The 12,177-nt window shown below is 46.6% G+C and overlaps 1 protein-coding gene across 1 annotated transcript; it reads right to left on the bottom strand.

Moving 5' to 3' along the window:
* Positions 1–490: 490 nt before the first annotated feature.
* Positions 491–11,387, bottom strand: LOC124482542 (zinc finger protein 271-like). Its single transcript, XM_047042899.1, has 13 exons — positions 11,199–11,387; positions 10,548–10,682; positions 10,215–10,346; positions 9,204–9,422; positions 8,035–8,330; positions 7,111–7,238; positions 5,835–6,922; positions 2,443–2,628; positions 2,005–2,012; positions 1,380–1,493; positions 870–940; positions 710–778; positions 491–617 (listed from the first exon to the last, which is right to left on the bottom strand). The coding sequence occupies exons 1-13, from the start codon at positions 11,329–11,331 to the stop codon at positions 491–493; spliced, it is 2,706 nt and encodes a 901-aa protein (XP_046898855.1). The 5' UTR covers positions 11,332–11,387.
* Positions 11,388–12,177: the final 790 nt, after the last annotated feature.

The following is a 12,177-nucleotide window of genomic DNA, read 5'->3' as shown; positions in this document are numbered from 1 at the left end:
AATAAAATGCAGGATCAATTCAAACATGTTTGAAGCACTCAATATTGTTACGGAGGTGGTGGTGGACCCAAGTGCACAACACAGACAAACAAAACAATGAGGTATGGTCCACACAGGGTTTAATACCTGGGTTATTGCAGAGTGTAATGGCAGTGACAAAACAGACGGGACAGGCAGGGTAGGCTGTGCAGGGGTTTGGCAGGGTACAAAACTATAATCCGGCGATGAATGATATGAAAACCAGAGTTGATATACTGCAGGGCTGATGAGTTGATGGGAGAGAGGTGTGGAGACTGAGGCAGTGGGTGTGGGTAACTGGGAACCAGAGACTGTGGCCACACCCACCAAACACCACCACTAGGGGGCAGAGGTAGAGGGCATGACAAATATTCTGTTCAAGAAAGATGAGAATGTATCTGTGTTCATATCATGATTAAAAAAACAACTATTCTAACAGTATTTCAGTGGCTCCAATGCTAACAACTTCAATTCAATTACCAACATATTGGAATCCGTTCTGAGATCTTGTAAGAAGCAGGATCTGTCTTCCATAGTGAGTCAGGGAGAACCCAGAGACTGACACTGTCCAGAAGCTGCTAAGCCCCGAGGGGGCGTTTCTACAATGTTGGGGGGAAAGGGAGACATGAGGCGTGCCCAGGGTTCAGCTGCCCCCCCCACTGGACCAGGGCCTGAGCCGTCTGGACCTCACGGTGCAGGATGGACCAGGGCCTGAGCCGTCTGGACCTCACGGTACGGGATGGAGCAGGGCCTGAGCCGTCTGGACCTCACGGTACAGGATGGACCAGGGCGTGAGCCGTCTGGACCTCACGGTACAGGATGGACCAGGGCGTGAGCCGTCTGGACCTCACGGTACAGGATGGACCAGGGCGTGAGCCGTCTGGACCTCACGGTACAGGATGGACCGGGGCCTGAGCATGGGCTGGGGATGGGTCAGACAGGAGCAAGTGAGATCAGAAAGTTGATCCCAGAGACTGGGTCAGGGTACATCCTAACAGGCTCTCGATCAGGGTAACAGGGTATACACAGGTAGTAACACTAGACAAGACTTTGCAAAGTGACTGTGGTGAGAGGGGATCTACATACAGGTGGGGATTGGAAATCAAAATAGGTGAACAAGAGGTCTGGCTAGAATTCAGGAGATGATGCCCTCTGGTGGTGAACAGGTGAAAGTACATAGGGACGTGTAGGTGTTACAGTCAGCCCTGAAACTATGATGGTGGAAGTGATTCACAGTGTTATACAGTAACACATCATTATAATCAGTATTATTTACTGTAAGCAAATAGTTGTTGATGTGCATTTCATTCCATCCATCTCCAGGAACATTCTGGTGAGATGTGAGCCAGGCGTGGTTGCACCTTGTGGATGAGGGTGATGAGACACTCTCCCAGCATCAGTTTGTGGTAGTGCAGAGGAGTGGAGGCCAGCGTGGAGGCTGTCAGAGGCTCCTTGCCCCATATGTAGACAGCAGGCTGGAGAGAGGCAGGGCACATATCATAGTTCAATACACACAGTTAGATAGATACACTAGACACACAAGGCTATTGCTGCCACCTTGTGTATGACACATTTAAGTTATAAATGTCTCTACGGTATATGTCACAGGCTGGACGTAATTTGTCCACTGTGTTTACTTGGTTTGCAGTGATTTATAACTTGGTTTGCAGTTATTTTTATTTTTCCTCTGTGTAGTTGTGTATTATAATTTTTCATCAAATGTTATCGTCTTTCTGATGACTTGTGCCCTCTAAACCTAACTAATAAACACTGACCGACAGGGCAAGCGGTCAGAAGGAGATGTGAGTGTCTCCCCGCTGGGCCTATGGGAGTTGGGGGGGGGGGTAGGACACTTTGCCCCTCAGTAACATAGGTGAAGACTCTGTACAGGAGAGCGAGAGACAACAAGAGACAACAAGGAGCCAGCAGCTGCAGAGAAACACTGTGAGAGGAGGAAGACAGGGAAGCCGCCATGTAAACGCTGACCATGACCTCTAAACGCCACAGGGGACACTAGAGAGTTCCCAAGCATGAACGCACACCCACAAGGCTGCTCAACACACCCCTGGGAGGTAAGTTAGGGTCAGCTGGATCGTCCAGCGGAAGGGCAGGGTGAATCACTGTCTGTGCTGGACGCACTCTCTCTCTTATTCATACATTCTACTTTTTTCAATTAAGATCTGTATACGCCTATTGTCTGCACCTTCCTGCCACAGTCAATTCTGTGTTTGTGTAAACTTACATGGCAATCGAAAACCATTTTGATTCTGATGGACTCTGCGTGGCCCTGCCAGATGCACTGTTGTGAAAAACTGACAGAGTAAGTGATCCTCGTTCAGAACATTAAGAAGGACGCTCCGCTGTGTCATCATTTGGTGGTGACATTGTGTGTGTGTGTGTGTGTGTGTGTGTGGCTGCAGGTACCTGGAGGTGGAATGGGAGGCGAGGAAAGGAAGCCAGCGGAGCTTTGGGAAGGACGTGATGAAGGGCTCGAGTACCTCAGCAGGACAACTTCAGCGACTGTGGAGTGTACATCCTGCTGTATGTGGAAAGCTTCATCCAGGTGAGAGCAGAGGTTGGACTGGACATTCAGCACACTAGCCCCAAAAGCTTTTGGGATGTGGAGTAGTTATTTAGAAACTCCAAGGTACATATTTTTAATGTGAACCACGATTATCTTTAATGTATCAATGAACTAACGATGACCCTTTTTTTCGATGTTGACACGTAGAATTCACTTCTTAGGTTTTCAACTTATCGTAATGGTTCCCACAGCAATGGATGAAAGACCAAGCGTGAGTAGATTAAGGAGCTCATCCGGAAGATCCAAACTCAACAGGAACTGGACAAGAAGGAGGCGGCCCAGGGCTCGGCCACGGGGTCCCCCCAGGAGCAGGACCGGGGGAGGGAGGGTGGTGTGGACACTGGGTCAGAGCCCTCCTGCCTGCCCCTCAGTTGAACTGGTGCTGCTATGCTCTGACACATTGGTCCTGTTGGGCCTGGTCTGGTCTGGTCTGGTCTGGCCTTCTAAGGTCTGATCGGCAGCCTCTCTGGAGCCAATCATGATTGTACGCTGCTCCGGATGACTCCTCCATTTCTCTGCAGAACTGTCCTGTTCCTTCCATTACCTACCATAAAAAAAAAACTTTTAAATTTGTATTTGAATACAATAAGTTTTTTCGCTGCCTTCTTAATTGACTGTTTTTGATGCGCTGTTGAGTGATCCGTTAAGTTATGGTTTCAAAGATGTTCCTTTTTGAAGGATGATCTGTGCAGAACATACTGCTCTGCTCTTGCATCGTATTTGGTAAGCTTCTAAGAGGTATTTGCAGAGTTTGCGATATTGCTGTCGATTGTCAATTATATCCACTCACCTGGAAAATAATCATTTTCAAAGTCTCAGTCCCCGATCAGTTAAGTTTAGTTAAGTGTTACTGTGCTTGTCATGACATTTTTTGATGTGAGTGGATGGATCTTCAGCATTAAATGAACTGATGCAAGAGCACACATTTTGCCTTTTGATCCTGAGGAGCAACAGAACCCCTCCTATTCATTCTCCATTTGGAATCTATTCTGCTTTGAAATATTTTTTTGGTCCTCGCATATAATAGCAGTAAATTGTTTTAAGAAAACAGTTGGCATCACTGTTTGAATTCCATATCTTCTTGATTGTTACATTTCTTATTTAGGAGTAATATATATATAGCTTTATTGGAAAGATATGGGAGAGTCATTTTTGTAACTATTCACAATAGTTTGATACAGCAGACTAGCAGAGGATTTGACAGCACATCAAGAGGTGGTAAATTCAAATCCCCCCTGTAAATAGCTTTGGATTGAAGCATGTACTAAATGATGACATGTTAAAGGCAATGCAGGAAAGCATGTACTAAATGATGACATGTTAAAGGCAATGCAGGAAAGCCCACAGTCATACAAGCCCCTCTTCAAATCAAACAAGCTAATCCAGGGCTCTCATGCATTTCAACAATTTCTCTCGCTGAGAAGTAAGGGATAACTTGTCCCGCTATACACAATTAATGGATGAGGTGCAGATTCCTGCCGAGTAGATAGTTGTCTCCAGTTTGAAGCCAGCCAATTAGAAACGTCACCAGCAAACCTTGGATAAAACTTGAGCCCTGCAAAGGGTGGAGTTGAGAGTTGCCTAATGACATCCAAACAAAGATGTTCTGAAGTGTTTTTGTTCCAATACAGTTATTACTTACTGCCACGTTCTTCTTTGGCTGTTGAAATGGCTCCTGTTGAGAAGACCGATCAATGATTACTGTCAGAAAGGCTTCACTTTGTCCACATCCAAGTTGGCTAATTAACAGCATTGTACTTATGACTGTTTTTGTCTATAAGACTCCATGGCTAGACCTTCGACTTATGCACTTAACCAGCCAGCAAGTTTTTCTTTGCAATCTCCCTCGCCCTGTTAATTGAGGCAGTATTGCTCTTTTTGATGATGACTCCAAAAAACTCCCAATGTACCCAAAAATCTTCCACAAAGTTGGTGTTTATCACATCTTTGTTCCACAGTCTTCTTTGTCTCCACACACAAGAAGGCAGCCAGCCATAAACAGTTGAATAAGAAGAAACATTGTATCCTTAGAGGAACTTGACTTAAATATGAAAACTTGAATAGTTTCCACTTCTTTGTGAGTAACGTCTCTCCCAGATGCAAATTGCACATCTTAAGATAACTTTAAGTTTGTATTATAGACACATGGCAGGTCATGCGATAGTCTAATGAGAACAAATCTAAACTAAGTTGGAGGGTAAAATACAGTTAGTGTGAGAAGATTCCAGTGAGGTAGGAGAGAAATGTGTAAACTGCCCTGTTATCAGGCTATCATCTGGTAAATAGGACAATTAACCCATTTGTTGTATAACCATTCAGTCTCATGACCCTTGAGTTGCAAATGTAAATACAGACTGTGTGTCCATATTCTACAAGAATGGATGAAGATCAGTGTGCATTGGACGGGTCACCAACAACATTATTCAGGATGTTTGTTTAGGACAAGTAATTATTGAAATAGCCTCTGACTATTTTGGTATCCAATCGAGTAAATCCCTTTCTATGATACTTGAAGTGTAAAGGGGAATTCCATCACATCTACAAGCCCATCTACGTAAGCCTAAATGGTGTGTTACTTTGGATAAAAACTACTTTTTCTGGCCTTCCAATGTTAGGATCCTATCCACTACAGTAACATACATGTACAAAAAGGGATAAAGCACAACATTAAACTTAAGAAAACCAAATTTAGGTGAACTGTCACAAAACAAATCAACCAAGATAGAGAAGGTATAGAGAAGGTCAGACAACTTTATTTGTATGTCACTTTTCAAATCAGTTTTTACAAAAGGCTTTACATTTACCAACGAAGCTAACAGACTGAATCCAAGTGATGATGAAGTATCGACGTGCAGCAATTTATGTCCATATAGCAGACACTTTTATCCAAAGCAACAACTAGTGTATGTAGAAAGAACAGCAGAAAGAAAGTTAATAGAACAACAGGACTTCTATATAGTCCGAGTAAATATCGACAGTTTCAATATAATCAGTCAATATTGTCTGAAATATATTCCTTATGGTCTGAAAAACCAAATGTGTTGGACTGTAGATCTGGTGTTACTGCATGTGCTGTCCCAGTAGGTGTAGGCCAGTAGTTCTTCCAGCTGTGGGTCATACAGAGGTTCTCTAAGGTGGTGAGTGCTGGGAAAGCTTGGCCCCAGACATCACTGCTTTGGGTTTTTTCTATTGTGGGTACGCAGGTGACTCTTTAGATTGCCATTTGTTTTACCTGAGTAATCACAGTGTGGGCAGCTATAGGGCTTCTCTCCTGTGTGGATCCTACTGTGATTCTTAAAAGAAGCTGAGGTAGAGAAGGCTTTATCACAGTATTCACAGCTGTAGGGCTTTTCCCCTGTGTGTATCCTACGGTGAATGTTGAGAGCACTAGACTGGCTAAAGGTTTTACCACAGAGGTTACAGTTGTAGGGCTTCTCTCCGGTGTGGATCCTGCGGTGAACGTGGAGATTACTAGCCAGTCTAAAGGTTTTACTACAGAGGTCACAGCTGTAGGGCTTCTCTCCGGTGTGGATACTGCGGTGATCTGTGAAATGGAAAGCCTTTTTAAAGGTTTTACCACAGACGTCACAGCTGTAGGGCTTCTCTCCGGTGTGGATACTGCGGTGAACGTTGAGAGTACTAGCCAGTCTAAAGGTTTTACCACACAGTCCACAGTTGTAGGGCTTCTCTCCAGTGTGGATCCTTCGGTGAACTGTGAGATGGCCAGCCTTTTTAAAGGCTTTATCACAGAGGTCACAGCTGTAGGGCTTCTCCTCAGTGTGGATCCTGCGGTGACCTCTTAAACCGCCAGCCTGGCTAAAAGTTTTACCACAGACGTCACAGCTGTAGGCCTTTTTTTTAGTGTGGACTTTGCGGTGATCATTGAGAGTACTAGCCAGGCTAAAGGTTTTACGACAGAGGTCACAGCTGTAGGGCTTCTCTCCGGTGTGGGCCTTGCGGTGGTCATTGAGAGTACTAGCCAGGCTAAAGGTTTTATCACAGAGGTCACAGCTGTAGGGCTTCTCCTGAGTGTGGATCCGGTGGTGACCTCTTAATCCGCCAGCCTGGCTAAAAGTTTCACCACAGACGTCACAGCTGTAGGGCTTTTTTTCAGTGTGGGCCTTGCGGTGATCATTGAGAGTACTAGCCAGGCTAAAGGTTTTATCACAGACGTCAGAGATGTAGGGCTTTTCTCCAGTGTGGGCTCTGCGGTGAACGTTGAGAGTACTAGCTTGGCTAAAGGTTTTACCACAGAGGTCACAGCTGTAGGGCTTCTCTCCAGTGTGGGTCTTGCGGTGGTCATTGAGAGTACTAGCCAGGCTAAAGGTTTTATCACAGAGGTCACAGCTGTAGGGCTTTTCTCCAGTGTGGGTTCTGCGGTGAACGTTGAGAGTACTAGCTTGGCTAAAGGTTTTACCACAGACGTCACAGCTGTAGGGCTTGTCTCTGGTGTGGGCCTTGCGGTGATCATTGAGAGTACTAGCCAGGCTAAAGGTTTTATCACAGACGTCAGAGCTGTCGGCCTTTTCTCCAGTGTGGGTTCTGCGGTGATCATTAAGAGTACTAGCCAGGCTAAAGGTTTTATCACAGAGGTCACAGTTATAGGGCTTCTCATCAGTGTGGGTCTTTCGGTGAACTGTGAGATGGCCAGCCGTTTTAAAGGCTTTATCACAGAGGTCACAGCTGTAGGGCTTCTCCTGAGTGTGGATCCTGCTGTGACCTCTTAAACGGCCAGCCTGGCTAAAAGTTTTACCACAGACGTCACAGCTGTAGGGCTTTTTTTCAGTGTGGGCCTTGCGGTGATCATTGAGAGTACTAGCCAGGCTAAAGGTTTTATCACAGACGTCACAGCTATAGGGCTTTTCTCCAGTGTGGGCTCTGCGGTGAACGTTGAGAGTACTAGCTTGGCTAAAGGTTTTACCACAGAGGTCACAGCTGTAGGGCTTCTCTCCAGTGTGGGTCTTGCGGTGGTCATTGAGAGTACTAGCCAGGCTAAAGGTTTTATCACAGAGGTCACAGCTGTAGGGCTTCTCTCCGGTGTGGGCCATGCGGTGGTCATTAAGAGTACTAGCCAGGCTAAAGGTTTTATCACAGAGGTCACAGCTGTAGGGCTTCTCCTGAGTGTGGATCCGGTGGTGACCTCTTAATCCGCCAGCCTGGCTAAAAGTTTCACCACAGACGTCACAGCTGTAGGGCTTTTTTTCAGTGTGGGCCTTGCGGTGATCATTGAGAGTACTAGCCAGGCTAAAGGTTTTATCACAGAGGTCACAGCTGTAAAGCTTTTCTCCAGTATGGGCCTTGCGGTGGTCATCGAGAGTACTAGCCAGGCTAAAGGTTTTATCACAGAGGTCACAGCTGTAGGGCTTTTCTCCAGTGTGGGCCTTGCGGTGGTCATTGAGAGTACTAGCGAGGCTACAGGTTTTATCACAGACCTCAGAGCTGTAGGGCTTTTCTCCAGTGTGGGTTCTGCGGTGAACGTTGAGAGTACTAGCTTGGCTAAAGGTTTTACCACAGACGTCACAGCTGTAGGGCTTGTCTCTGGTGTGGGCCTTGCGGTGATCATTGAGAGTACTAGCCAGGCTAAAGGTTTTATCACAGACGTCAGAGCTGTCGGCCTTTTCTCCAGTGTGGGTTCTGCGGTAATCATTAAGAGTACTAGCCAGGCTAAAGGTTTTATCACAGAGGTCACAGTTATAGGGCTTCTCATCAGTGTGGGTCTTTCGGTGAACTGTGAGATGGCCAGCAGTTTTAAAGGCTTTATCACAGAGGTCACAGCTGTAGGGCTTCTCCTGAGTGTGGATCCTGCTGTGACCTCTTAAACGGCCAGCCTGGCTAAAAGTTTTACCACAGACGTCACAGCTGTAGGGCTTTTTTTCAGTGTGGGCCTTGCGGTGATCATTGAGAGTACTAGCCAGGCTAAAGGTTTTATCACAGACGTCACAGCTATAGGGCTTTTCTCCAGTGTGGGCTCTGCGGTGAACGTTGAGAGTACTAGCTTGGCTAAAGGTTTTACCACAGAGGTCACAGCTGTAGGGCTTCTCTCCAGTGTGGGTCTTGCGGTGGTCATTGAGAGTACTAGCCAGGCTAAAGGTTTTATCACAGAGGTCACAGCTGTAGGGCTTCTCTCCGGTGTGGGCCATGCGGTGGTCATTAAGAGTACTAGCCAGGCTAAAGGTTTTATCACAGAGGTCACAGCTGTAGGGCTTCTCCTGAGTGTGGATCCGGTGGTGACCTCTTAATCCGCCAGCCTGGCTAAAAGTTTCACCACAGACGTCACAGCTGTAGGGCTTTTTTTCAGTGTGGGCCTTGCGGTGATCATTGAGAGTACTAGCCAGGCTAAAGGTTTTATCACAGAGGTCACAGCTGTAAAGCTTTTCTCCAGTATGGGCCTTGCGGTGGTCATCGAGAGTACTAGCCAGGCTAAAGGTTTTATCACAGAGGTCACAGCTGTAGGGCTTTTCTCCAGTGTGGGCCTTGCGGTGGTCATTGAGAGTACTAGCGAGGCTACAGGTTTTATCACAGACCTCAGAGCTGTAGGGCTTTTCTCCAGTGTGGGTTCTGCGGTGAACGTTGAGAGTACTAGCTTGGCTAAAGGTTTTACCACAGACGTCACAGCTGTAGGGCTTGTCTCTGGTGTGGGCCTTGCGGTGATCATTGAGAGTACTAGCCAGGCTAAAGGTTTTATCACAGACGTCAGAGCTGTCGGCCTTTTCTCCAGTGTGGGTTCTGCGGTAATCATTAAGAGTACTAGCCAGGCTAAAGGTTTTATCACAGAGGTCACAGTTATAGGGCTTCTCATCAGTGTGGGTCTTTCGGTGAACTGTGAGATGGCCAGCAGTTTTAAAGGCTTTATCACAGAGGTCACAGCTGTAGGGCTTCTCCTGAGTGTGGATCCTGCTGTGACCTCTTAAACGGCCAGCCTGGCTAAAAGTTTTACCACAGACGTCACAGCTGTAGGGCTTTTTTTCAGTGTGGGCCTTGCGGTGATCATTAAGAGTACTAGCCAGGCTAAAGGTTTTATCACAGACGTCACAGCTATAGGGCTTTTCTCCAGTGTGGGCTCTGCGGTGAACGTTGAAAGTACTAGCTTGGCTAAAGGTTTTACCACAGAGATCACAGCTGTAGGGCTTCTCTCCGGTGTGGGCCTTGCGGTGATCATTGAGAGTACTAGCCAGGCTAAAGGTTTTATCACAGAGGTCACAGTTATAGGGCTTCTCTTCAGTGTGGGTCCTGCGGTGAACTATGAAATGGCCAGGCTTTTTAAAGGTTTTACCACAGACGTCACAGCTGTAGGGCTTCTCCTGAGTGTGGATCCGGCGGTGACCTCTTAATCCGCCAGCCTGGCTAAAGGTTTCACCACAGACGTCACAGCTGTAGGGCTTTTCTCCAGTGTGGGCTCTGCGGTGGTCATTGAGAGTACTAGCCAGGCTAAAGGTTTTATCACAGAGGTCACTGCTGGAGGGCTTCTCTCCGGTGTGGGCCTTGCGGTGATCATTGAGAGTACTAGCCAGGCTAAAGGTTTTATCACAGAGGTCACAGCTGTAGGGCTTTTCTCCAGTGTGGGTCTTGCGGTGGTCATTGAGAGTACTAGCCAGGCTAAAGGTTTTATCACAGAGGTCACAGCTGTAGGGCTTCTTTCCGGTGTGGGCCTTGCGGTGATCATTGAGAGTACTAGCCAGGCTAAAGGTTTTATCACAGAGGTCACAGTTATAGGGCTTCTCTTCAGTGTGGGTCCTGCGGTGAACTGTGAAATGGCCAGCCTTTTTAAAGGTTTTACCACAGACGTCACAGCTGTAGGGCTTCTCCTGAGTGTGGATCCGGCGGTGACCTCTTAATCCGCCAGCCTGGCTAAAAGTTTCACCACAGACGTCACAGCTGTAGGGCTTTTTTTCAGTGTGGGCCTTGCGGTGATCATCGAGAGTACTAGCCAGGCTAAAGTTTTTACCACAGATGTCACAGCTGTAGGGCTTGTCTTCAGTGGGGGTCCTGCAGTGATCATTGAGAGTACTAGCCATGCTAAAGGTTTTACCACAGAGGTCAGAGCTGTAGGGCTTATCTGTGGTGTGGGTCCTGCGGTGAACTGTGAAATGGCCAGCCTTTTTAAAGGTTTTACCACAGACTTCACAGCTGTAGGGCTTCTCTTCCGTGTGGGTCCTGCGGTGATCATTGAGAGTACTAGCCATGCCAAAGGTTTTATCACAGAGGTCACACCTGTAGGGCTTCTCTCCAGTGTGGATCCTTCGGTGAATTGTGAGATGGCCAGCCTTTTTAAAGGTTTTACCACAGAGGTCACAGCTGTAGGGTTTCTCCTCAGTGTGGATCCTGCGGTGACCTCTTAAACTGCTAGCCTGGCTAAAAGTTTTACCACATACGTCACAGCTGTAGGGCTTCTCTCCAGTGTGGATCCTGCGGTGAAGGTTGAGAGTATTAGCCAGGCTAAAGGTTTCATTACAGAGGTCACAGCTGTAGGGTTTCTCTCCAGTGTGGATCCTGCGGTGAGCTTTGAAATTGCCAACCTGGCTAAAGGTTTTATCACAGAGGTCACAGCTGTAGGGCTTCTCTTCAGTGTGGATCCTGCGGTGAACATTGAGAGTACCAGCCTGTCTAAAGGTTTTACCACAGACGTCACAGCTGTAGGGCTTCTCTCCAGTGTGGATTAGCATGTGCTTCTGGAGGCTACTGAATGAGGAAAGGCTCTTCCCACAAGAGTCGCAGTGATGTTTCTCCATAACTCTGGTGTCTCTTCTCTGTCTCTCTGGATCCTGTCTTGTATCTAGTCTCTAGAAGTTTGTTTCTCACTGTCACTGTTCTTTCTGTTTGATCCTCTCTCTGGGCACTGCTGTCCCTGGTTCAATCTCTCTCTGTAGTCTCTCTGGTGAGTCTCTCTGGAGCCAAAAGATGCCTTCTCTGTCTAGTGTCTGCCCACAATTAAGTATGGTTGGCCAATGGGGGATCTGGAGGAAACAGCACCAAGCTAATGAGAACTCAGATTTAACATATAAAGGAAATCTTTTGTCTGTCATAATGTTGACTAAGCATATGTAATTGTGATCATTTGGTGAGGTGTATGTTTCTCAGGTTTATTTTGTCTGGTGAAAACATGTAACACTGTGAGAAAAACTTGATCTCTGGCATACAACTCCTCTTTATAGTCTTTATGATTTTCTTCAAAATAATCATTTAGGATTAGTTACTTCACAATAAGCGTTTCATGCAAATCAACAATAAACTTTGGATTTGGAGACTTGGGATTGTAATTGCAAAAAATGAAATCCAGTGAGCACTTACCTTGTATTGACACCACTGCAGCAATACAGAACACAGCAAACTATCTTCATGCTGCTCATGAGAGCGGTAAAATAAAAAATCACAAAACAGGACTATGTACCATAAGACACAAAACACTCATTACTAATCTGAAACCCTACCCATTAGGCCTTTCTCTAATGGCTGACCATTTGTATCTCTCTTTCTCCTCTCTCACCCTGTCTCTCTCTATAACATATCGATTCCCACCTCTGTAGACTGCAACCCTTGATCTCACTTCTAGCTATCTCCGCCCTCCGACAGGGCTG

Source organism: Hypomesus transpacificus, chromosome 20, assembly GCF_021917145.1.
Source record: "Hypomesus transpacificus isolate Combined female chromosome 20, fHypTra1, whole genome shotgun sequence".
In the NCBI taxonomy this organism is placed as follows: Eukaryota; Metazoa; Chordata; class Actinopteri; order Osmeriformes; family Osmeridae; genus Hypomesus; species Hypomesus transpacificus.
The sequence above is the reverse complement of the archived record's forward strand: the minus strand, read 5'-3'. Positions and strand labels throughout refer to the sequence as shown.